Source organism: Candoia aspera, chromosome 9 (assembly GCF_035149785.1).
Source record: "Candoia aspera isolate rCanAsp1 chromosome 9, rCanAsp1.hap2, whole genome shotgun sequence".
In the NCBI taxonomy this organism is placed as follows: Eukaryota; Metazoa; Chordata; class Lepidosauria; order Squamata; family Boidae; genus Candoia; species Candoia aspera.
Genome location: NC_086161.1, coordinates 21,961,205 through 21,987,947, shown reverse-complemented (window position 1 = coordinate 21,987,947; position 26,743 = coordinate 21,961,205). Strand labels below are relative to the sequence as shown.

The 26,743-nt window shown below is 44.6% G+C and overlaps 1 protein-coding gene across 1 annotated transcript; it reads right to left on the bottom strand.

The window, feature by feature from the left end:
- On the bottom strand, positions 1 to 25,427 carry LOC134502646 (N-acetylglucosamine-6-sulfatase-like). The gene is made up of 13 exons (XM_063311098.1): positions 25,218 to 25,427; positions 19,246 to 19,305; positions 18,371 to 18,574; positions 18,209 to 18,274; positions 16,892 to 16,990; positions 15,095 to 15,259; positions 13,007 to 13,089; positions 12,280 to 12,398; positions 11,016 to 11,119; positions 9,190 to 9,291; positions 5,796 to 5,906; positions 2,391 to 2,498; positions 1 to 874 (listed from the first exon to the last, which is right to left on the bottom strand). Exons 1-13 carry the CDS (start codon positions 25,410 to 25,412, stop codon positions 731 to 733), a joined length of 1,560 nt encoding a protein of 519 aa, XP_063167168.1. The 5' UTR covers positions 25,413 to 25,427; the 3' UTR covers positions 1 to 730.
- Between the last annotated feature and the right edge of the window lie 1,316 nt (positions 25,428 to 26,743).

Genomic DNA, 26,743 nt, shown 5'->3' with positions numbered 1-26,743 from the left:
TTTTCTAATAAACAAATCCTTTATTCCATTTCTTTTCACAGTATGAAGGTAGAAAGCAACTGCCAACAGCCACCATGGACTACATGAGAGGACCTGATCAGAGTGTCTAAATAAGCAGCATTAAAAAAAAAATCGCAATGATCCCTGAAGGTATATGCAGAACCTCCAGATCTCAGCCAGTGCGAGAAAGGAAGGAGATGATCATGGAGGGAAACCATCAACATCAATCAATGACTGAACAGAGAGAACCCTCCCTACCTCCCACCTCACCAGGTGGGCAGAGCAAGGTAGGGTACTCAGCTTCAAAGGTGACAGTTGCTGCAGGATGTGGTAGTCCAAGAACATCTGGAAAGCTCCAAATGGAGAACAGGGTCAGCACTGCCTGGGTCAGATATATTCTTCATTCTGAAATAAGACCTCATTGCCAACTTCCTGGCCAGAAGGAGACAGGAGAAGCAATGGAAAGAGAGACAAGGCACTAGAATCTTATAGGGTGTCTTCTGGAAGAACTGTAGCCTCTGCTCTTCACCCATATTTTCCCTTTGGCTCTACCCCAAGCCGATTCCAGCACAGCTAATTCCAAACTTGGGGCTAAAGATTGAGCAGTCCTGAATTAAAAGGCAACACCAGACTGGCTTCCGTCAGGAGTCCGGAGGAAGCCAGGCCACTAAATTGGGAGGACAGGGAGAGGCATCTTGGATTCTTTGTCATGGTCAAAGAGCTCGAATCCTCAGGAACGGCAGCTGATGCCCGAACAAGCTTGCAGTTTTATTAGCCTCTGGTTCATCCGCTCCAGCAGCGAAGGGTCCACACTCTTGACCATGTTAAAGAGCTGGTGTGGGTCTGCAGTCAGATTGTAGACTTCCACAAAATTCTGCAAGAGGAAAGAGGATGTGCAATGAAGGCCAGGAGTCAGACTCTCCTGAAGAACGGAAGACAAAATCCTGCCACAAGGGGAGGAACTAAAACTGGGCCACTCACAGCCTCCCGAGAAGCCAACACCATCAAAACTGTCTTCCCCTCACAAGGTCACCCAGTTGCCTTCACACCTGGAAAAAGACTCCATCAACTTGGCAGAATATCAGCTTGGCAGGAACTTCTTAGAACTTCTTGAAGTCACCATAAAAACAAGACATCTCTTTCAAGCTAAAGTTACTGCCCCTCACTCCTGTCCACCTTCCTAGCTGTGTCTTTTGAGACTGTTAGCTTGAAGGGAAGGTTGGTCTCTTTTTATTGATCTATGAACCAGTTGGGGAACCTTTTTGGCTGACGGGCAAGCAGGGTACAAAAACGATATACTAATTTGTGGACTTGTAAACAGAGTAGGAATTTTGAGAGCATATTTTTCTGTGCCGTGTGAGGTGGGGAAGGTTGCCCATCCACGAACATAGCTTCCTTGTTGTATCTGGCCAAGCCCACCCATTTTCCAGAAGGCAAACTGGGAACACCACCACACCCCTTTCTGCTCTCCAGGATGGTCTTTACCACCAACACTTAGTCTAACTCTGTCTTTCTTCTAGGCAAGTAGTAACATGCCAGAGAAAGCCCTCAGCTGCAGCCTCTCGCCACTTTCATTCTTATTGCTAGAAAATGCCAGAGGGAAAGATGATGCTGGAAGCATCCCAGCTTTTAAAGCAGCTTTTAAGTATAGCCCAGAACCATATAATTGGGACAGCCCACAAATACTGCAAATAAAACTTTAAAATATAAATAAAGGATGGGGTGGGGAGCACAAGGGAGCTGGGAATTAACTTGAAAATTCTCCTCTGCTGGAGGTCTTCAAACAGAGGCTGGAGGATCATCTGTCAGGGATCCTCTGGTGGATCCTGCACTAAGGATGGGGTTAGATGAGATGACCTTAAGATCCCTTCCAACTCTAAGATTTTATAATTCCAACTCCAAACAAATAAATACCTCCCAATGGCCTCCAGCCCCAGTGTATTCAGAAGGCACCAAGCTGTACTCGAAAACAGACCGCTAAAGTTAGAAGGGGCTGTTTAGCTCTCAAGTTCCACCCCCTAATCAGTACGGAAATCCAAATTAAAGTGGAGTCTCCTTCCTGTGATTTAAGGCCACGATTCTGTGCCCTGCCCTCTGGGCCAAAAGATGAGAGCTCCTACACACTGGAGGCCTTTGATGGGATGCAAATATTCTCAGAAATTCTGGAGAATTGCCACCACTCTCAGCACATGTCCTCTTTCCCAACCTGGCCTCTTCCAGATCTGTTGGGACTGTGACTCCCAGAAGTTCTGCGCACAAGCCTGCCCTAAAATATGCCCCAGAGCACTTGAAAGGAATTCTCCTGGTGCAGGAAGCTCTGAGCATCACACAATCGTTCGTGGTGGCCACATTCCCAGCTCTTGGGCTGAGCGCAGAACTTGGCTGCTTACCTCTTTATCGGCAAACTCACAGTACTGCACGTTCACAGCGCTCACAGTGCGCACGCAAGCATACGTGTTGTTGCAGGCATCTTCGCACACGCAGTCTGGGAAGCATTGCTGTCCAAAGCAGAGTTGGGAAACGGGGGGAGACTCTATTCATGAACTGAACATCCATCCAAGAACTTGCATTCTGCTGCTAAGAGCAAACATGGCTAGCGAGGGCCAACCGGTTGGCATCGAAACATTGCCAACGAGAATCAAGGGGAGGAAGTTACTAAGCGTGCGGCCACCCTGTTCCTCCGAGCTTTGCAAAAATGCAAGGCAACAGAGCAGCTGGGTGTTGAAGCAACCTCATGGCGGATAAGCTTCTTCACTGGTAAAGAGGGCATAGCTAGCTGGCTGGCTGGGGTAGATTCATTTATTTATTGATCGATCTAATCCCGTGTTTCTCAACCTTGGCCACTTTAAGAGGTGTGGACTTCAACTCCCAGAATTCCCCAGCCAGCTTTGCTGGCTGGGGAATTCTGGGAGTTGAAGTCCACACCTCTTAAAGTGGCCAAGGTTGAGAAACACTGATCAGATCAATTGATATGGCCGCCCACTTCACAGCAGCAACTCTTGTTGGCTTACACAGGATTAAAGGCACAAATATAGTTAAACAATATTAAATATAGTTAAACAATATTAAATATGCATAATGGCAACCAAGAACAGCATCCATTATCAACAACAGCACAACCATCTCATGGTCCGAATTACCTCCAAACTCCCCTCTTGGGGATCCCCCTTGTTCTTCTCACAGAACACAAATAAGCAGGAGGGAAAGGAGAGACTTCACCCCCCTCCCCACCCCTTCACAGCACATCCATTTCATTGTCCTCTGTCACAGCAATGTGCATTATTCCTGTTCTCTCTTAGAGCAATGGTGAGCAAGGAGTCGGGGGGGGGGGGGTCGGGGGAGACCATGTCAATCCAGAAATGTGAGAATGCAAAAAGGCATCTCACACCAGCTTTCTAGGATGCTAGTTATGGCTTGAGTTGCATGGTAGGAAAATGATGGGAAGGGCCAAGCAAACACCTGCTTTGCATAGACAAATGTGCCAGCCTGGTCAGGAACACTGATCGGCACTCCCTTTGGGAGGGTGAAAGAGCCTAACTGTTTCTCAGAAGTCAACTGAGACAATTTTTATCACATTTTCCCACCATGATTCCCTTCTCAATTATATTCTCATGACAACCCATGGCTAAGATAGATTGAACAAGGCAAGGTCATTCAATAAAATTTATTATTTTGTCTACGCTGGATAGCTCAGAATATGTTTAATAAAGGTTGGGTACGGTCACCCTGTTGTTGAAGGTGCAACTCAGGAATTAGAAATGAACTCATATCGTTTTGTCTTGTCCTGTCATTGTCATAGTTTGGATAGACTATTAATTAACAGGATTATTAATAAGACTCTAGAGTGTTTATTACGTGTTAAAGATGCATATACAGTATAGATTTTCCTTATTCCCTCTTTCATTATTACTATGATTAATTTTGAAGTATATTATTACTATTGTATGCATCTATACTTTTTATTCTGTTAATCACTTTAGCAGAATAAAATTAATTTTTAAAAATGCTACTAATTGAGGAGCGAAACATGAATCTCTGTAGCCCAAAGGACAGCAGGGTTTTTCAAGAACCAGGTCCATTCTGTGATTTCATGTGATGGCTTTTTGCTTTTTTGTGCCTCTGAGTCGGGGTTGACTCCTGGCGACTGCCTGGACAAGTCCCTGCAATTTTCTTGGCAACATTTTCAGAAGCGGTTTGCCATTGCCTTCTTCCTGGGGCTGAGAGAGAGTGCCTGGCCAAAGTCACCCAGCCGGCTTTCATACCTAAGGCAGGTCTAGACCCCACAGTCTCCTGTTTTTTAGGCTGGTACCTTTATCCATCACACCAGATTGGCTCTCTCATGTGATGTTACAGGCGCCAAAAATTAAGATTGACCCAAGTAATCTGGACAGGTCTTGAATACATACAGATACTTGAATGGAAGTAAGTTTGTGCACCCAGACACACACAGAAGATGGGGTGGGTGGGTGGTGGGTTCAGCTTCATATTGATTTTCCTCTCTTGGGCCAGGAGAATTTCTGCCTGAATTCCCTAGACATCAACCTGAATATGCACGAACTGTTCCATAAAAGCCATGTTAGACAGCCTTGCGGCAACAGTAATATTGTTAGTCTCTGCGCCAAGTCAACATCTGGCAAGGTCTTTAGAAATTGGGATTTTGCACGAGCAATGTGGGGAAGGCAGAGCTTCAGGATTTGCATACTTCCAGCAATTCCGCACAGCTAACAAAGCTGGCCTGAAATATGTAAAATAAGGAAGGCTTCAACATGTCTCTAACTGATGCCAGAGAACCTGAACGGGAATTTGCTGCTTCTACACACCTAAGTCATGGCTGGCCGTTGTGGGAACAGAGCACCAGAACAGACAGAGGTTCGATCAGGCACAAAAGGGTTTTTCTAAGATGTGTCTTCTCTCTCACAGAGAGGGAATGACTTTCTTTAAGAATGCCAAGCTTCCACTACCCAGATGTTTTGCATTACAACTCCCATAATCCCTTGCCACTGGCCATGCTGGCTAGATGGGATGGGGAACTCCTAGTTTTCTGGAGAACTGCCTACCCTTCTTTGTTAGGCTCTCCAGCAGCTACCTATTAAACCAGAACTATACCTTGCCTCTTTTTTCCTTAAAGTGTTTTCTTCACATGCAAAACAAATGCAAAGTTAGCCAACTAAAATTACCCAGATGAAATTAAGCTGAATTGAGTGGCTTTCAGCACTAAAATAAACATCTGCAAATGAGGGAGATGTCTTCTGACCTTGAGTCATAGATATGGATAGCAGAATCAACATTTGGTAATGAAGTATGGACTGATGCATTGTCATGACCTCGTTGTAAGGCACAAAGAGCCTCACAATGTGGATCATGATCATTAAGGAAAAGAGGAAGGAGATAATCAAACCAGGGATTAACACAAGCACCCAAAGGCACCCACACCCATGGACCCATAGGCAGCTGAAAAGAAAGACGTCAGAGGAATGAAGATAAGACGCACCTGGTGCCCCGGAGGACACAACCGTCGCAGGGAGACAAAGAAGACACCGGGGAAAATGCCCAGGCAGCCATCAAGGGTCCCATCAAGAGGGATCGGGGCAATGAGGGGTGGGGAAGCCCGGGGCAATACAGGAGGGTATAAAAGGGGCACCCCCACACCACCTACCCCGTTCCCGTTTTTCGTTCTGTCAGCTGTCATTCCAATAAACCAGAAATCCTTAATACCCATTAAGTGAGTGTGTGTCTTATTGCGAAGCGAGGCTGGCCCTGACATGCATGAAAATTAGATAGGCACGGACACTTACTGACACTCCTGGCCCCAAGATCGGACAGTCAGGGTCCTTGGTTGTATAGCCTTCTCCAGTGTATTGCACCAGGAAGTCTGACCGCCACCCGGCCTTCTGTGTCTTGTTCACCTGCATGAAAGGAGCACTTCATGAAAGGAGCATTTCAAGAAGCACATCTAAAACTTTTTCCACCATGGTTTCTAAATATCTATCTATCTATCTATCTATCTATCTATCTATCTATCTATCTATCATCAAATTTGTCACCGCCCATCTCCTCCAACCGGAGGGACTCTGGGCTTTAAATATGCTTCAGACACCGTCTTTGGCGCCCTCTGCGGCTTTCTTGCCAACCCAACCTAAGAGAGAGAGGAAGATTAAAAGATTCTTTAATAAACAAATTAAGTAGGAGAGATGGAGAGAGTCAACACTACCCACTATGGAGGAATGGCTGGTGAAATCGACAGATCTTGCTGAGATGGGTAACTTTGTTTAGAGAAAAGACACTATCTACATTTATGGGTGACGGGAAACCTCTTATGGACTTTTTGACTAAAAATGAAAAAAATGCACTTGTGATGTATAGCTTTGATGATTAAACAGGATAGACTATAGAAAGAAGAGTCATGATGTAACTTTAGAGAGAGGTTAAAATATAATTGTACTTAAAACTGCTGTAAAGAATATCGGAAGCCACTTCTTAGTATCTTTTTTCCCCCCCTTTTTAACTTTTTTTCTTTTCTTGAGCTTTTTGCTTTCTCTTGCTTTTTTCTCTTTTCTACTTATTTTATATTAGTTTGTATTAGTTTATCTTCTTTTTGAAAAAGTTTTAATAAAAATTATATATAAACAAAAATAAACAAATTAAGTAGGAAATTGCCCTGCTGCTGAGGAAATTCCAACCAAGTTCTTGCTGGCAATGCTTTTGAATCCAGAAAAATCCCAGTGGAAAGTCTCCTCAATGGCTAATTTGCCTGCTGGTCAATGGGTGTGTAGGGACCGGGCATGAACACCATGGCAGCCATTTTGTGAGTGTGCCAACTCAACACAGCCTCTCAATTTTCCCAATGTAACCCTAGTCCAGTAAGGTTGCTCTTCTCGAGTTAAATTTGAAGCTGTACCCCAGGGAAACCTCCTGTTATGCATGGGGGCATCCTTTGGGAAGCAAGCACACTCTTCTCTTGCTTTCTCAATTTTCTGTATTTTTAATGCAAAAATATTTTACGTAGATGGAAAGAAATTTACATTCCTGATGTTAAAGAATGGGTTGAAGCTTTGTGCTGCTTGAAATGTCTTTTTTTTTAAAAAAAAAGACAAGATATTTCGTTCTAATAATAGATTTAAGGACTATATGAATATCATATGGATCTTTCTTTTTTCTTTTAGTTTCTCCACCCCCCTTACATTTACTTTATTTTAATCAGTGTAAAGTAGGAAGGTTTATTTTAATGTTTTACCATCAATGTATTACTTTTTATTCTTTGTTGCATTTCACTAAGTTTTTTTTTTTAATTCAAGCACACTGTTCAATATTGCCACTGTGATTGGCTTCCTGTTTTTAGGTAGAAAACAGAGTCACACATTATTTTGTAAATCTTAAGAGAGAAAAGTCCCCAGAGACCTCCAAACTCAGGGAAAAAAGGAAAGGTGCAGAGGTGACAAAGCTGTACCCATTTTGCATGGCTATCCCATCCCTCGTGGTCCTTGACACCTCCCTCTTTCCCATTTCCCCAAAAGCACCACAAGGGAGTCCAACCCTAGGTTTTAAGCCCAACATCTAGAACCGAGCACAGCCCTGGAGAGGTGAGAGGTCCTCTTTCTCTGGATCTATTCAATGATGGACGTCGGAGACCCATTGTGGGGGAGAGTTTTCATTTGGACTCCTGCATTGATCAGAGAGTTGAAGTTCTCAACACCCTCTTCCAACTCAAGACCTCTACCTTTCCATGTCTGTTTGAATATCGGGGTTGAAAGGTTTGATCTCTCCTTAGGGTAATGAATGTACATCTATTCTATTCCAATTTTTTTCAGTCATTGTACTGTATGTTTAAAACACAGAGCATAAACATAGAAGAATATTTAAAGGTATGGGAATGCCACAGTGGTCTCTCCCCATGCAGAACCCTCAGAGATTTATTGATTTATTTGAATTTATTAGAGATTTGCTTAAGCCCCGTGAGTCTCAAGTTCACATTCTGCAGTGTGATCCTGCAATGTATAAAAGTTCCACATGCAGGTTCTGAGCCAGTTTGGTCTTGAGGTTAAGGTGCTGGGCTAGAAACCAGGAGACCGTGAATTCTAGTCCTGCCTTAGGCGTGGAAGCTGGCTGGGTGACCTTGGGCCAGTCCCTCTCTCTCAGCCCAAGAGCCAATCAGGCGTGGTATGAGAGTTCTAGTCCCGCCTCAGGCATGAAAGCCGGCTGGGTGAACTTGGGCCAGTCCCTCTCTCTCAGCCCAAGGGCCAATCAGGCATGGTATGAGAGTTCTAGTCCCGCCTTAGGCATGAAAGCCGGCTGGGTGACCTTGGGGCAGTCCCTCTCTCTCAGCCCAAGGGCCAATCAAGCGTGGTATGAGAGTTCTAGTCCCGCCTCAGGCATGAAAGCCGGCTGGGTGACCTTGGGCCAGTCCCTCTCTCTCAGCCCAAGGGCCAATCAGGCGTGGGAGGAGAGTTCTGGTCCCACCTCAGGCATGAAAGCCGGCTGGGTGCCCTTGGGCCAGTCCCTCTCTCTCAGCCCAAGGGCCAATCAGGCGTGGGAGGAGAGTTCTGGTCCCGCCTCAGGCATGAAAGCTGGCTGGGTGACCTCGGGCCAGTCCCTCCCTCTCAGCCCAAGAGCCAATCAGGCGTGGTAGGAAAGTTCTAGTCCTGCCTTAGGCAGGAAAGCCAGCTGGGGGACCTTGGGTCAGTCACTCTGTCATGAGTACTGATGGCGAGCTGGAAGGGGCCTCTATCCAGGGGGGAAAATGCATGCGTAGTACTGAGGAATTAAGCAGCCATTCAGAGACACAGATCAGACCCGCCTTAACTTTTGGGGTTTATCTGTCTGGGTTTTTCCCACACTTCTTCAGTTTGTTAGGATTCTGTCTTATGTAGCAGTAATAAACACTAGAGACCTACTCGTCTCAGCGTGATTTCTGACTGTTAGGACACACTCTCTCTCAGCCCAACAACCTTAAGGGGTTGTCGTTGTGGGGAAAAGAGGAGGAGGAAGGAGGATTAGGCATGTTCGCCGCCTTGAGTTATTGATAAAAATAATAAAGGCGGGATAAAAAATAATAAAATAAATAAAAATAAATAAAATGTTCCTTTGTAGACACTGCAAACTGTGGAAAAAAACCTGATCTGTTCCTCAGAAAAGCTTTCTTATTGGACTCTTCCACCAGGCTTTACTCCAAAGTTCAAGGCAAGTTATTACCAAGAGGGGCAAAAAGGAGGCACCATCCATGCTGGTCTGAGAAACATTAATCCCTGCAATGTCCAGGAAGGTGGGTCCCAGGTCTATATTGAGGATGGGTTCCTGAGAGGAAGAGAAGACAGGAGAGGTTCTGAAAGCAGTCCAGGACATTGGTTCCCCACCAAGTCTCACCCTCACAGCATAAGAAAAGGCCTCCATCCGTAGGAAGCTAATTTATCAGGGAGAAGGATACAAAGGCAGTTTCCACCCTGACATGTTACCTTTCTAACGCCTTGGATTTAGAGTGAGTATCATTTTTGGCTTCCAGCTTGGAATGACAAAACCTGACTTAGTTTTGCATACAAAAAGTCCAGACAGGGTAGAAATGAAAGCTGTATCTACAACAACTGCCAATGAATGAACTGCAATATCTACAGATTTAGATAACCCAAAGATGAAAAGAAAAAAATCCCGTATGGGGACATTTCCATAACAGTGCCAAGAAAACTGCACAATGTCCCCAGGAGTTGAGTTCCGCCTTTCCCTTCACCTTTACGAATGCACAAAGGAAGCTGCTATACAGGTAGTCCTCAACTTACAACCATTCGTTTAATGACAGTCCGAAGTTACAACGGCCTTGGAATGGGTGCTTAATGGCCTATAAAGCGCTTCTGAGCATCACAAAATGTTGTACCACTCCCCTGTGGTGATATGGTCACATTTTGGGCGCTTGGCAACCGGCTCATGTTTATGACTGGTTGCAGCATCCCACGGTCACATGATCACATTTTGCGACCTTTTTTGCCATTTTCCAGTGAAAAATGGAAGCTGGATTTGCTTAACGACCATGGTGATTCACTTAACGACCCGTGATTTGCTTACAACCACCATAAAAATGATCGTAAAATCAGGTCCGGTCATTTGGTGCCTCGACTTACGACCACAACAACTCACGATGGGAATTCCGGTCCCAATTGTGGTTGTAAGTCAAGGACTACCTGTATAGGAACTCAGACCATCTAGTCAGTATTGTCTATCCCATCCCACAACATGCCCTCCAGCTTTTTGGTTCAATCCCCTTGTTCTCCAGCCACATGTTGGCTGGGGAGAATGGAAGCTGTGGACCAGGAACGAGCAACATCAGTCAGGCCAAGGGCTGCAGATGGCTTTCAAAGCTTTTTTGTGTCAGCCCTGAAGCTGCTTCCAAACACATTTGCTGGAAATCTGCTGCAGTTTCTCTTCATTTTGAAATGGGAAACGTATCAAAACTGTTGGGCGGTGTAAGCTCCAAGCTAGGCTGATGAAACAATAAAGGAAAGGCAGATACTCCAGAAAAAGCAGAAAGTGCTGGCCCCATCATCAAGGATGTTGCCTTCTGCACACTACCCCACGGGACACTATTATGTGGGGCCTCAGATCTTTTGGATCAGGACTGCAGACCCTGCTGCTTTTAATTTACGGGGGAGACCAATGAAGCCTGGGCGGCCTCCTCTTTCTTCCTACAGTCCAGCTGATCTTCTATCAGCTGGATGATGTGGACAAGACAGCTGGGTTTACTCAAGTGGAGCAAATACTGCTCTTTGCAGCACCATCAGCAATGAGAGAACCCCAAGCAGCAGTCTTGGTTAGGGTGTGCCTGGAGGATGGAGAGACGTTAATTCGGGTCCAGCCAAGAAGCCATCTATCTCCTGGTATCTTGGCGGCTACAGGTGGTCCTCCCCTTGTCCAACTCAGTAGGGAGAACTAACCCATATCCAACCCATATCTCATCATCTCCCCACTCTAACTGAAGATGCCCTCCCCAAATTCCTCCAGCTAGACCTTCCCCCTGGGATAAGTAAACCTACCAGATATGTTTGATTGCCTGCAATACCCGGGCCTCGCACCAGCAACGGCACCCGGATATCAAACTCGTAAAGTTGCCGTTTGTCAATGGGCAGTGAAAATTGACCTGCAAAAAAACCCCCCAAAGACAGCAGAACAGACAGAAACGGGCAAAAAATATTCAGTGTGGATGATTTGCAGCTACAAAAAGTAATCATTCTTCAGCAGGTGCAAATGTTCAGTTTGGAGATTCAGTTCAAAGGCAATTCAATCCAATCCCCAAAGCGAAGTTCCAGATCAAACTGAGACATCAAATGGTCAAATTGATTCAGACAACTCACGTAGGGATGGAGAGAGATATCTTTTCCAAATCAATTCAGAAGCTGGAATGGAGTCAATCGATGCCTCCTTTTGCATCCCCTTAATAGCCATACAGGTAGTCCTTGCTTAACAACCATTTGTTTAGTGATGGTTCAAACTTACAATGGTGCTAGAAAAGCTGAGTTGCAACCAGTCCTCACACTTATGACCGCTGCAGTGTCCCCGTGGTCACATGATCACAATTTGGGTGCTTGGCAACCAATTCGCATTTATGACCATCGCAGCAACCTCTGGTCACATGATCACCATTTTCAACCTTCCTGAAAGGAAAATCAATGGGGAACTGCATGATTCGCTTAATGACCATGTGGTTCGCTTAATGCCTGCAGTGATTCCCTTAACAACCACCGCAAAAAGATCATAAAATCAAGCCAGATTCACTTCATGACCACTTCGCTTAGTAACCAAAGATCTGGTCTCAGTTGTGGTTGTTAAGCAAGGATTACCTGTACATTATTATTTTCCCAAACATGTGCCTAAATTTGTTCCTCCTCCCTGCCATGCCTTTTTCCTTTCCTTCTGAATCTTGATTTTTAAAGAAGATTAGCCTCCAAGCAGGGACTCTCCCATTACTGACTCCTGGAAGCCCTTCTGGGTGGCTTTTACAACTGAAGAGAGGATCAAAATATTGTGAATATTTGCTGAGGCATTTTATTTGATGGTAGGGCTTCTTCTTGTATAGTCATATTTCCTGTTGCTTTTCTGCTTTAATTGTTACAATAGTTAACTGCTGTAGTTATGGTTTATTATAAAAGCTAGTTTTGAATGTTAATGCCTGAATTCAGAGCACAGATTTCCGGTGGAAAGGATATATGTTCCCAATATTCTCTGTGGACATTTTTTAAGGATTCCCTATCTCTGTTTCTCCCTTCACAAGGTTTCTCAAGAACGGCTGCTTCAACTCACCCGTGTGGTAACCATGATCTGAGGTATAGAATACGTATGTGCTGTCCAGCAAGTTCAGGGACTTCAGCTGACCAAGCACTTTCTCTACCATATCATCCACTGACAACAGAGTTTGCCACCTGCAGATAATGGAGAAACCATCACCCATCTGTGTGCACTGTTGGGCCTAACGCTCATTTTTCCTGAGGGCCCCCTCTAGTTTCTATGGCAAGAGCTTAACCTCACGGTTCCTGTTGATCAGTCCATTAATAAAAATGATCTGCATTAGTTCTTGTCTGTGTGCCTTGTTGGGTATACTGACAGCCAGCTGATTGGAACGTCCTCAGGGTGGGTCAAGAAACTCAGTGGGTTCTGCTAAAAATATGGTAGTAATCATTTTCTGCCTAATGATTGGGTTTACATGTCACACTAAACCATCTTGTGGTTTGTTCCTTTATGGCTTTGTACCACATGGGAACCAACTACTGTGGCTTTGAAAACTGTACTTTATGGCTTACTGGGATGTATAAAAAGCCATTCTGTGTTGTAAGCCATAATTTATGACCTACTACAGTGTGCAAACCCAATCAATTATAGACGATTCAGCAAACCACAGTTAGGCCAACTGTGGCTTGCAGAAATGGGTGGATGGTGCTCCTTTCATCAAGTCAGCCCAACATAACTGGCTTCCGATGGTTCTTCCTCCCACCATCCTACTTCTGGCAATGGTGAACCAACATTTTCTTACCGGGCTCTATAAACGTTGTCCAAGAACTCAACAGAACTGTTTGACATCGGTGTCTTCGCTTGTTTTATCAGCCAGTGCTTGTCCTATAAAAGGAAAAAGATCCTGGAGGCAGGTTCCAGAGATATCAAATGGCTTCAAGGGTGAATATTAGGTAGGGAGGATCTATAAAAGGACCCTCCCCATATAGTAATCTAAATGAGGTGCGCAAATGTGGGACCTGAGTGATACCCTCCAGTACCGTGCTAGAACTTCATCACTAAATAAAAATATTTTTAAAAAACTGGGTAAAATCTTTGTGAGATTGCTGACTCACATAAAGTGTGCATTTATTTATTCCATTTATATGTGCAGTTATTTATTCCATTTATATTGGAATATTTATATGTGCAGTTATTTATTCCATTTATATGACCACCTACTCATGAAGTGACTCTCAAGACATTTTGAGCAAGAATGCAAAATCTCATGAGCTCTCAGGGATGTATTTTAATCATCTTTATTTACAGGATGATTGGGCAACTGGCTGTTAACCCCGCCATTAATTAGGACTTCATCTTGTGTTTGGAAAAAGCAACCAAAGGTTTCCAAATGAGGCTGTCATTCATGGAATTTTTACAAAGAGCTTGAATGATGGCCCATTCCTTTTGGAATCAAGCCAAACTTCCTAAGGTGTTTTCCTGCCCTAATTGCAGAAGTATTTGCAGAAGTAGCTTATAATTGTAACAGAATGGGACAATTTGCCAACAGACAGGAAAATGCACAACCTGGGAAGAATTTCTCTGGATAATATGTTAGGGATCTCTCCTTTTTTTGACACACATAACACACTACACATTCCTGGCTGCTGGAACATTTCTGTCCTGAAAATCAAGTCCTTCCTTTCAAAGTTTGCACTCCAAAGTTTATGGAAATAGCAACACAACTTCCAAGTCAGTCATGGTTATAAAACTGCAACCCACTTACAGATCTTTTATTTTTATTTCATTTCTAAAATCAAAGTTTCACTACACTTGAATGGGACACTCCAAAATAGCACAAAAGCTACCTTTTTTTTTAATTTAAAGAAGGCAGAGAAGTGGAAATGATTCCCCAGTTAGTTTGCTTCAAATACCTCCTTCCTTTTCCACCTGGAAGAACAAAAATTTGGAAACAGTCTCTCCAAAGTGACCCTAGCTTTTGGAGAAATGGGAGTTCACTGTGGTAGAAATGGACAAGTCCTCATCCTAGCTGAAACTGACCAGGGAAAGCAAGCAATTATAATCCTTTACAACCACCTTGGGCCAAAATTAAAATTGCAATCATGCTTTCATATGGCATAAGGCATGCATGCCTTTTAAAATAAATAACTAAATAATTTTAAACACAAACACAGAAGAACATGCTAACAGGATGCTGCAAAGCCCCTGTTGAAAGATCATTAGTAGAAGGGAGAAGGGTAAAATCTGTAAGAGACCAGCGAAATGTGCTATAGACATCCTGAAGTGTAGGCAGTCAAGTAGGAACACCATTTCCAACTTAAAATGAAAAAGCAAAAGACACGCTGCTAAAGCTTTATCTGGAACACCCACAGAAACAGTTTTCCAGTCTGGTAAACTGCTTTAAAATGCGTTTTCCAGCCCTGCTTTACAGGTAGTCCTCGACTTACAACCATTTGTTTAACGACCATTCAAGTTATGATGGTGCTGGGAAAAGTAACTTGCGACTGGTCCTTGCACTTACGACCGTTGCTGCGTCCCTGAAGTCACGTGATCAGAATTCAGGCGTTTGGCAACCAGCATGTATTTACAACGGTTGCAGCATCCCAGGGTCACGTGATCACCATTTGCAACCTTCTCAGCTGGCTCCCGACAAGCAAAATCAACAAGGAATCGTGTGAGTCACTTAATGACTGCATGATTCACTTAATGCCCACAGTGATTTGCTTAATAACCACAGCAAAAAAGATCGCAAAATCCAGTGCGACTCACTTGACTGCATCGTTTAGCGATGGAAGTTCCGGTCCCAATTGTGGTTGTAAGTTGAGGACTGCCTGTAGTCTGCTCTGGTGCCATTGAGATCACAAGACACCCTGAATGCTTTGGCGCTCACCTTCCCATGCACGTTGAAACTGCCACCGCGAGGTGCCTTCAGGGTACTGTAGGCTGACTTGTAGCGAGGAGCCACTGTCCGGGGCGAGTGCGCAGCAGGTGGAGCTAATACCATGAGGAAGGGAGAGCGCGAAAGCTTCTGTAGGAACTCCAGGCTCCGGTTGGTCTGCAATGCAGGATTGGGGAGGGTCGAGGAAGATGGGAAAGGCCGTAAGTGGAGAGGACACCACCAGAGAATAGCAGAAGGAATCTGCCAGCACCATTCCAGACTAACCTTTTTTTTAAAAGGCATACGCGTTCGTGAACCACGGCTTACTTTGTTGTAGGATCATGAACTAGATCAACATTGCAGGGACATTAAGAGTAGCATGAGGTCTGAGAATCTTAAGAGGGAATCTGACAGCACCTTTGCAGATGAACAAATTTGATTAAAAGAAAGCATCTGCCTTTCAATAAAATTTGCTGGTCTGAAAAGGTGCTACCCGATTCCTTCTGATGTTTTGTCAACATAGACAACATATGCTTGGTGAACCTCTCAGAAGGGACCCTCTCTCGTTTCTTGGGCTGTAAAGGCGAGGGGGGAGGGATGCGCTTTCAGACTGGGAAGATTCTGTTCATGTAACCTCACCATAAAATTAGAGCTAGTGCTTCTGGGTGTGCTTCCTGTCTGGACTACCTTGCAAGGCTGACACCCCCCTTATTCTGAAAACAAATTGCAAAATTGAGAAAAACAAAGAGGAATAGTAAAGTTAGTCCCTGGCCTGAGTATTTCTGGCTTGGTGCTAGGATACGTGAACAGATCTTGGGATCATAGCTTATCACTAGCTGAAAGTCACCAGCAGCACAGCAGCGTCTGCTAAAAAAAGTGAACACAATTCCAGATTGCATTAAGAGATTGTAGTGTCCAAATTGGAGGAAGTTATACAGTCCTTCCACTCTTATTCTGGTCCTTACCTCAAAACTGGACACCAGCTTTTACAAAAGATTCAGAGAAACTGCAACACGTTCAGAGAAATACAACAAAGATGACCTGGGAACAAAGCCTTAAGTATGTTCAGCCTTGCCAAAAGATCATTAAAGGAGAAATGATAGAAGGACACAGAAGGCCCCAACCAGGTTTCTGTCCTCCCAGAACATGGAGCAGGGTCATAAGATACATAATGGCAGACTTGGCTTAAAAGTTAGGAGGAACTTCCCAGTAAGAATATTTTGATAGTAAATCTATTTATCCAGAGAGGAAGTGGCCTCTCCTTCACTGGATCGCCCAAGCAAAGCTCTCTCTCGAAGATGCTTTAATCTGGAGTAAAAAGGTGGTTTCCATGGCTTTTACCAGACCTAGACAATACGAACTATGCTAATGAAATGCCAATGCCAGTGGAATGCCAATGCCAAAGACTCGGAAGCAATTTGTTCTCCACTCCTTCACGGAGTGTTATCCATTCCTTCACGGATGTAGGAAAGTGGCCCCAGGGCAAAGGGGCCCTTCTTGGTATTGGCAGATGACACAAAACAGAAATACTCTAAGCATAAGCATCACTCCCAGTACCGGGACAGCCTAACTCTTTGAGGGGGGCAGCTGAAGACGTGGCATCAGGAATATCTGCAGGGAATGGTTAGAAAAAGTCAAGATGGCGGCCACAGTGCTGTGATCAAAGCTTCGCCTGTTTTTGATGTGCAACACACAGTATGTTGTTTATGCGTTGTGGCCACCACCTTGACTTTTTTGAGCATCCCTTGTGGATCCCTCTGCATGGCCCCGCAGTGGAGGTGAAGCCCAGGAGGACGTGGCGTGACTAACAAGGAGGTCTGTGAGATAATCCTCTTCATAGTGGTCCCCGTGTTTCTCCTCGTGCCCATTCACTGAAAGGGTGTAGTTGTAGTACTTGGAATTGCCCACCTGTGGGAGAATGTACATGGCCTGTTAGACGTCAGGTGGTGGTGGTGGTGATTTCTTTATTTAAAGTATTTTTACATTGCTTGCTTTTTAAAAAAAACTCAAAACTCAGTTTACATTACACTCAAAATGATTAAGCGGCAAGTTAAAACAAATTGACATAAAGCCTAGGTTAAAACATTGGATAACATACGCAGGATAAATAGGCAATCAAGCAGGGCTTCTGAAACTGTGGGTCATGAAAAAGCATTTGTTGTGGGTTTCTTCCAGATTCCTCAAGATCCCTTGGAGGTGGGGCTCCTTTTAGGAGATGGAAGGCCTGGGGAGGGGGAAGCAGGGCTGGAAAGGGGACAGGGGTGACAGCCTGAGATTGCCAGCCTGCAGAGGCACTGAGGAGGTCCAAAAAACCCCTTCCCCAGGCTTGGCTTCCCATACCACTGGATGGGACAACCATATATACAGCAAGAGGTCGCCGATTCCCAGCAGGAAGAGTCAAGCCACCTTTGGACAAGGTTGGGGGTGGAGGTGGGGGGAAGATATAGTTGATATGGAATTGGCTTCCCCTGTTTTGTGAAGTCAGTCCTCAAAGATCAGTGTTTCTCAACCTTGGCAACTTTCAGATGTGTGGACTTCAACTCCCAGAACTCCCCAGCCATCCCCATGCTGGCTGTGGAATTCTGGGAGTTGAAGTCCACACATCTGAAAGTTGCCAAGGTTGAGAAACACTGTCTGAGATGGTGAACCTTGGCTTATGGCTCCAATCTTTACTTAATAGGGTTACAGTCTAATTGATGGGGAAAACCTCCCTGCAGATTTTGGAGAACCGGAGATCCAGTTTGATCCTAGAAGGAATCTTCCTGTATTTATATGCTAGCTACTAAATCTAATTTTCAGTATGTTTCCACCCAACCTCAAAGTATCCTAGGATTAAGACACATCTAACTTCCTTTTTAAGCCCATGGGTGATTCTTCTAACAACTTTTATATTTGAGAACAGAGACTTAAATCTAGCTTTCCATGGTTTAGCATCCCATTCTATTGTGGAACTCCAGCTCTCATTAATCCAAAAACCAGCCATGCCAGCTGTGGCTGATGGGAACTGGAGTCCAACAACACTTGTGGGGTGCAGCTGTTCACCCTGGTGGATCTGTCCTGCAGACTTCCCTCAAGCATTCTGTTCCATGGGGAAACTTGGAGGAAGGTAAGAGCTGTTCTACTCACCAGACCTAGCCAATAAGTCCATCCCAGGGGGATGTGCTGAACACCACCTGCTTTGGGGACCCCATACTGTAAGAAAGGAGAGGTGTTGGTGAAAGTGCAGCAGGCACATTTGCACAATCACTAAAGGAAGAGTGTTGGGAGGGAAACACGTTGTTGCTCTACCTGATTGAGATATTTGCCAGCATAGAAGGTCTGGTAGCCTTGCTTCTGCAGGTAAACCGGGAAAGTCAAGGGCTCCTGAAACTTCTGCCAGGCAGGGCTGCTGCAATTCCCTTCCAAGGAATTGTTCCTCACCAAGTGGTTGTGGGGATACATGCCTGTCAGGATGCTGCTACGGCTGGGACAGCACAAGGGGGTCACTGCAAACTAAAGACAGCCAAATCAGGTGGGAGAGGGTATCACTTCTGTTCACCATCTCCTCCAAAGTAGCACAACTCAACAGCTTTTCCAAGCTTCTCTTCCTAGATACGGCCTGGGCACCTTGAAGGCACCCAGAATTTTCTAAAAATTAACCAAGTTATTTCCAAGGTGAGAGACGGAGGAAGCTATTAAACCGATGAATGGGGAGTAACCCAAATGCCTCTATTTAATGTGAATTAAATGCGTGCTTCAAAGAAGTAAAAGATGTTCTTGTCAATAGTTTTGCACCGTGGTTCCAAAAACCTGACCTAGAGTCCCAGGTTTCAGTGGGAAAAAAAAGTACTCATGTCTTAAAAACAATAATAACTCTTGGGGAACAGATGCTGGTTGGACTTTTCAATCTGGTTGCGAAATAAACCCAATTCTGCACATCAGCCTCCCCTGCTCTGTCGCCCACCAGGTGTCAGAGCACAATTCCTATCAGCCCCAGCTGGGGAGGAAGGCTGCCGTGGCCTACACATCTGGAAGACCCTACTGTGGGAAAGACTAGAGTTCCAAGATTTCTGTAGGCATGAAGACAAGGAAGTTGGACTTGCTCTGGATGAGAGTGGCCTCCCCCCGCCCATAGGTGACACCTATGCAAAGCAATCCTGAAACTGCATTTTGGAGATACTTACTGCATTAGCAAAGGAAGCCCCATACTGACCAATCAGCACTTGGGTCTTCTTCATGGGGGTCTGAAAATTGAAGTAAAAAAGTCAGGTTGAAGCCTTCAACACAAGACTATTAAGCAGCCCCTTCCATAGGACAACTTCGAATCTCATATCCTTGGGACAGATGTTTGTAAGAAGCACTAGCTAGCACAGTCTTATCCCAAGCTGCCACCCTATAGATGAGTTGGAACTACAGCACCCAGAGTCACCAGCTGGCCTGGCCTTGGCCAGCTTTTAAGGGTCTGTGCTCCCAAATCCCCAATTCATCTGGAAGGCGTCAGACTGATGGAAGGCAGATTTAGGGCATGGGGCACGAAATGTCTGTATCCCCAGATTCAGAACATCTTCCCATACATTGAACTCCTATCATCTCAAGCGCATATATTGTCCTCTGCATTTGAAGGCCAGTCTTTGAACCTGCTGCAAGTATTAATGACATCTTTGTTTCCTCAAATCTTTGATCTTCTGTCAGAAAGTGGCCCCTTTTACCAATGGTGACATAATGACCACCTACAGTGCAGCTATTTGATGGACAGCTGTAATCATTTCTGTTCTGGCTTACAAGAGAAGAAAGGAAGACTTGGAGAAAGACCATCCTTTTGCATTGTTCTTCATGCAAATTTAGCTGAATCTAAAATGGGAGACAGAACTTGCCTCTTTGGCAAAATAACCAGATATTCTTCTGAAACATAAAGGCTTTCTGATGCTTCACTGAGCTAAACCAACAAATTAATAATGATAACATAACATTGGTGCAAAGAAAATTCAAAATCATCTGTTAGTGTTTTACAAATAGTGACACACAGCTTCAGTGTGTAGTCTAAGAATGAAAGTTGAAAAGAGGAAGAAAAAGGGGAAAAAACGGAAAGAGAAAAGGGCTGGCCATTTGAATCACAGCAACATAATTCCAGAACATTTGACCAGGTAGCTTGGAAATCTTCTAACAGATTCAAAAGTTGATCAAAAGCATGTGTTAGCATATTTTGGCTGCAAATTGAACTGCTGATTCCTCCTTCCAAAGTTGTATAATCACTATTTTGTCTTCCCTTCAGCATCTGGTGACCTTCTGAAGAGCTAAACAAGGTTGAATCTGGTTAGTATAGGACATCACAGGATGATGTAGCTACACAAAGGCAATAGGGCAGCTGTAGGCCAGATTAGAGAATAGACAAGTTCTCAAAACTAGCCTCCTTAGCTCATTCTCTTCCAAGGTCGGGGAATCAGTGGCCCTCCAGATATTGCTAAATTAGAATTCCTACCAGTGCCAGCCAGCCTAGCCAATGATCAGGCATGGTGAGAACTACAGTACTTAAAAAAGTTTAGAACAGGCTTTCTCAACCTTTTGACCCTGGAGGAACCCTTGAAATATTTTCCAGGCCTTGGGGAACCCCTGCACATTCAGGCTCCAATACAGGCCACAAGTTACAAAATCATTCTATTCGTTTCATGGGTAGTGTCATTGTTCCTGTTCCAATGTTACTGAAACATCGCAACGAGTTCCCATGCCATGCTGGTGCTGACACGTGTTGTTGTCCAGGAGGGGGCTGCCACTGTTCATTTGAGCTGGATGACGCGAGTACGGAGGAATGCATGTTTGGGCTATCTTGACTGGTCAAGGACGTTACCCGAAGACTGCCAGCAACCGTTAGGAACACCTGCAAGGGGATGGGATTGTACTGACATTGGGGGGAGGGGTTTGGGGTTGCTTGTAGGTTAATTGGGAGAAAGCCCACGCTTTTGGTATTCTCAGCTTTGCCTGTGATCCTGCATACTATTCATCATTAAACTGGATTTCCATAGAAGTCCCGTGTGAGTCTGATGGTTGATTTGGATAGGCAGTCATTACAGGTAGGCCTGTCTATATGCATTAAGAGTGTTCTTCAACTAAAAATAAAGAACGAAATCTACCTCTTTAATGTGAAGTTGCCCGAATGTGAAATAATTTTTTAAATAAATTGTGATCTCCCAGGGAATCCCTAGGGACCTCTCGTGGAACCCGAGGGTGCCACGGAACCCTGGTTGAGAAACCCTGGCTTAGAGGGCTACAGGGTCCCCATCTCCTTGACCATTCTCCCCTACAAGAAAGCCCTTCCAAGCAGATAGATTTTCTTCCCCAAATTATTCACCCTCAGCACAAACTAACACTGTAGAAGCTAGTAATCTCATTCCTTTGGTTAACCCTTCTCAAAGTAAGTGCTTAAGGGTGATTAAGACACCCTCTGCCTGCTACTCGGCGTATCATAATCTTTTTTTTAGAAGAAAGCAGACCATCCAGGAAATTCGTGGCTTTCTGTGGTTTGAAAAATGCAGACTTTATTTCCTGCCCTAATTTATGGGAATATTGCATCATACCCAAAGGCTGTCAAATGAATTTTATAACAGTCCAACGATTTCTCTTTCTGAAGAGCGAAAGGCAAGAAGAACAGCCATGGACTGCTCCTGTGCTCCTGTGCTCCTGGCTCAGGTAGCTTCTGCTTCATCCGGTTGCAACACAGAGCCCTTTGAGATCTGGCTTTAAAAAAAAAAGAAATCCCTGTATATTTCTTCTCTTTCCCTTTTGTATTAATCCTTATGGGTTCCTTTATCATCATCATGATCTTCTTCTTCTTCCTCTTCCTCTTCTTCTGTAAATTATTCTATGAAGTCCTGAAGAGGTGTTTTCAAATATCTTATATAAATATTAAACAAACAGAGGAAATGCCAGAATAAGCATCTTTAGGAAAGAGGGATGGAAAAACATCTGGCCAAATGCCCAGTAGGCCTAATCCTACTGATCAGAAGAGGGAAAGAATCACTTTTTTTTTTAAAGAAAAAAGGGAACTCTAAAAATTTTTTTAACCATGGAGTAAGTGTTAATTTTGTGACTGTACTTATATTTGCTGTAAAACAAATCAGAAGCTTATTCTGTTTCTTTTTATTCTCTCTTTCTGCACTCTTCCTTTCTTTCTTTGTTCCTTTTACTCATTATGATGTCTTGGCGCCAAAATCTCACTTGGAGCTTTGATTACTATCCTGTGTTAATCGGATCCTTAATGAAGAGTTCTTTAAGCTTTCTAATGGACCGTCTGGAGAATTTCTAAGTTAGGATCTTGGAACTGGGATCGTCACACAAACAACGGACCGTGACGTCTCGAGAAAAGCTTCCCCCCTCACCCCCCTTGTACACTCTGTGGTGAAAACTGCATTCACAAGCTTGCCATCTGGCAAGATACCAGCAGCATTTATATCTGCCAGGCCATATCTTTAAAACATGGCCTGGCAGAGGAAGCCATGCTTCTGCAAGTTTAAAGATCTGCTGGAACCGGATAATGATCAGGGATGGATTTGAGAGGTGGTCCGTACCCTTCCAAGACTGTCCTGAGCAAGGAAAGGATGTGGACCTCAGGCCCAGTCAATTCCTTCTGTCTCTTCTGAAAAATAAGTTTTCAGAAGAGTTTGCAGCATTTCTCCAGTGTGCTAGGAAGCCATCAAGCCAACTCACTGTCACGCCTAGAAGAGTCATGCAACAGAACAGGAACCAAATTGGTCTGTGCTTTCACATGGAGAAGAAACATCCTTTATGACTGGAGAAAACCAGCAGAGAACTGAAACTTCCTACACAGCAACTTGTTTGTGGTTTCTTCTAACCCACATAGTCCACACTAACGTTTCCTTTGGACCAACAAGCCTGAAAACACTGGGTGAGTTTCCTTCAATCCTTAGTGAAAGAAGTTTTAACTACGAGTTTAAGGACTTACACTTTTTTTTTTTTTTGGAATAAACAGCAAAAGGGTGATTAAAACTTTGACTTTAGAAAATTACAAACAGACTAAGGGTCCACCTAAATTTGAAATAAGATTTTGGAATTAATTCTAAGAATCTTTGCCATGGGAAAATGTTTTTGTTTGGAATTCTTGAAAAAAAAATAATAAGACTTTAAAAATTGGACACTAGAGAGAACTAGAAGAAACTGAAGATTACAATTAAAGGAGAAGAACACTTAAATCTGACTTACAAATACAAGGTGAAGCAAAATATTTTAACATAGGACATACTGAAGGACTGATCTGAAAGTGGATTTAAAAATGACAGGCTACAAGAATGACGTGGAAAAAGATGTTAAACTAGACATGAAAAAGAAACTGGCTGATGTCTTAATAATTAAAAGGGATATACAAACCACAAACCAAGAGAGTGACCTGGACAATTTTCCTATATTGGATTTACAAAAGAGGCTTGTTAAAGTTTTGAAGAATTTTGTGAGAAGGGACAAAGAAAAAATGAAAAGAAATCAAATTCTAGGACATTATTTGAAAGGACTAAAGATCAAGATTGTTAGAAGTAAAAGGAATATAAAATTGATTTATTTGATCAAAGTTAAAATAGATATATTGTTATCTGTGGTAACTCTTAATGGATTTTTGCTGACATCAGGAGTGAAATGACAAGGCTTTAAGGATTTGTTTATAGATAAGAAATGAGACATGGGAAGAAGAGATCATTTGTTGTATTTTAAGAGAAGGTAATAAGTTACTAAAATTGTTATTGTTTACTTGTTATGATGAAGAATGAATTCATTTCTTTATATATTTATCTTCTTTTTCTTCACTATATTTTTGCTTTTTCTTTCTTTTCTATTTTTCTTTCTATTTTTTTCTTTCTGCATCTTCTATTTTTTTTTATTCTTTTATCTTTTTAAGTCAGTATTAGTTTTTATTGTTGCAACTGTAATGTTTAATAAAATTACTATTATATAAAAAAAAGAGAATGGCTTCCCACATGTTCCTCCTTGTGGTTAAAATTCTCTCTTCAGGCCAGCAGCAGCACACAGGCTGACACAAATGTGCCAACTCCTAAAACAGTAATCCAGAAACCTGCCAGCAATGCTCGAGCTTCACCTCTGAGCAAAAACCTGAGAGGGCCTTTTGACTGGAACTGTTTTACTTTCCATTAAACTAGGGTGAGAAACGAGGTGGCATCACTTCCTGCCATTTTGCAGCAGGACACACACACAAACACACACAGTTGGGAGACCACCAGAGCTGCAGACCAAGAATGAGTTTTTTAAAAAATCATTCTGGAAGAAGGCACTAAAAAGCCATGTCTGAATTGTTGCCAAGAAAACAACACAGCTTTGTCCTTTTAGTTACCAGGAATCAAGTTTGATGTGAAGTTATGTTCATATGAGACAAAGATGTCCCCAAAGAAAGGGACTAACATCATAAATAGGTTTACAGACAGAGTTCAGTAGCAGCCTTTCAAGAAGCAATTGGGCAGTCTTCTGCGAGAAAAAAAGTTTAATTTGTAGAGTTCATTCATTCATTCATTTATTCTTCTTTCCAAGCCAAACAGCCCTCTGCATCCACTCACCTAATCTTTACACTGCTGTGCTATGTCCTTCCTATATTTATTAACGTTAACAATATGAATATTAACGGTTATTATTTATATTTATTTATATGCTTAATTTTTGGAGCGTCTCCTCTATATATTGAGCACTGAGCAAGTTGCCCTTTAATTGCCTCTGGCAATTAGGTATTATAAAACGCTAATAAACCCTCACTCTTTGAGTGAGATGGGCAGTGACTAAATTTGACATGCTGACTGGGAAATTCTTGGAGTTGAAGTCCACCCATCTTAAAGCAGCCAAGGTTGAGAAACACTGCCCAAGAGCATCAAGGCCGTGCAATCTTGAGTTTCGTTCTCACCCCCGCCTCCCTTCCAGGGTTAAGCTGGACGCATTCCTTCTTCAAGGCTCTCTCTATACTCTACACAAGGAGAAAGACACGAATCGCAGCCCAGTATTCCCCAGCAGCTGTTCACAGTCTGTGCCCACTGGCGCTTCGGAATGCAACTCCCACGATAGCCAGCAGGCAGACTTTGGCTGGGCATGAGTGCAAGACCCTCCCAGCGGGCGCCCGGTTGGAGACACACACGCCGGAGGGGCCGGGTCTTACCATTCCCCCCAGCACCAGGTCCTGGTCATCGGTCAGGATGAGGACGATATTGGCCCGTCTCATCTTTCCACCGCCGGCTTCTCCGCTCCTGGCAGCCTGGAGAGGCAGCAGCAGCAGCAGCAGCAGCCCAGGCAGAAAGCGCCCCCCGGGCGCCCCCCGCCTCGCCAACACCCTCCCGGGCCGGGCAGGCAACATCCTCACTCCGCGGCGGCGAGAAGGCAACTTTCGAGCGCCGCCCGAGCGAAGCGGAGCGAAGCGCAGCAACTTTCAGGAAGTGCCCGGGCCCTCCTGCTGCGCGTCAGGTGACGGCAGTCGGCAAAGGCAGCCCCAGCCTGCCCCGCGGAGCTTGCGGCCGCCTCCCCTGCCAGGACGGGCCGCAGAGCCGCCGGCTGCCCGCCCTCCCCTTCCCGCAAAAGCCCCTCGCGGCCCGGCCCGGCCCCGCTCGGCTCGGACAGCGGAAGCCGAGCGCATCACTTTCGCTTTCGCGCCGCAGGGCAGGAATCCACGCGGGGGAGGGTTGCGCGCTCCAGGACCGCCCCCGCGGGCTTCTTTGCATAAGTGGGCGGGGGCCTGCCGCGGGAGCAGCTGCTGCTGTCGCAGCTGGAGGGGGTCTACTCCCCGCCACCCCCGCAGCCCCTTGCTTTGCAGCGCACCTTTCCGGAGGCAAAGCCCGCGAAGCCCGAAACCGAGCGTTGAAATTGACTCGGCGCGCCCGGGAGAGGCAGTCAGGCGCGCGCTCTCCTCCTCTCGGGTGGGCGAGCAGCAGAAGCAGGTTTGATTTCTTTCGCTGGTTGTCCAGGGCTGGAGGCTTGCAACTCTTGCGTCGCTGCGAGCTGGGAAAGAGCCCCCCCCCCCTTAAGCTTTACAATAATTGCATCCTCTCCGAAGAGGGAGGTCTTGCGGTTCTGCGCCCCCCCACCCCACCCCCGTACCCTCCATAGCACCCCCCTCTTCCCAAACTGACCTCCGGAAGGCAGTGGAGGCTTACCCCAAGCTGGCCGGGGATCTCACTTGTGGGCAAGTCCTCAGCGGTCTCTCTTTTTCTTCTCTTTTCAAAAACAATGTTGGGAAGGTAGCTTGGGTGAGGCTGTCTCCCAGTCCTTTTCCTCACCTTCAATTTTTTTTTAAAAAATGATTATTTATTTATTTGATTATCTGATTATTTGTCCTCTTCTCCTGAATGAGAAAGTTACTTCTGTGTTTTAAAAATGACAAGGCTGAAGATTGCAGCTGTAAGGTTTGATGTGTTCTTTTTAACATGCTTTGCTTGAGTGCTCGGCATAAGTATCTGAAGTGTTTGGTTTTGGTTTTTTTAATCTGTTCAATCATGTCTGATTCTCAGAGACTGCCTGGACAAGTCCCTGCCGTTTTCTTGGCAAGGTTTTTTTCAGAAGTGGTTTGCCATTGCATCCTTCCCAGGGCTGGGAGAAAGTGACTGGCCCAAGGTCACCCAGCTGGCTTTGTGCCCAAGGTGGGACTAGAACTCAGGGTCTCCCAGTTTCTAGCCTCAACCCAGAGTTTCTCAA

Bases quoted from the DNA above. Each gene is read 5' to 3' on its own strand.
- LOC134502646 (XM_063311098.1), bottom strand. From the start codon at position 25,412: ATGTTGCCTGCCCGGCCCGGGAGGGTGTTGGCGAGGCGGGGGGCGCCC. The intron at 15,260-16,891 runs GTTAGTCACGCC...CCTGCATTGCAG, and splicing joins ATTATCTCACAGACCTCCTT to ACCAACCGGAGCCTGGAGTT. The intron at 13,090-15,094 runs GTGAGCGCCAAA...TTCCTTTTATAG, and splicing joins GTTTCAACGTGCATGGGAAG to GACAAGCACTGGCTGATAAA.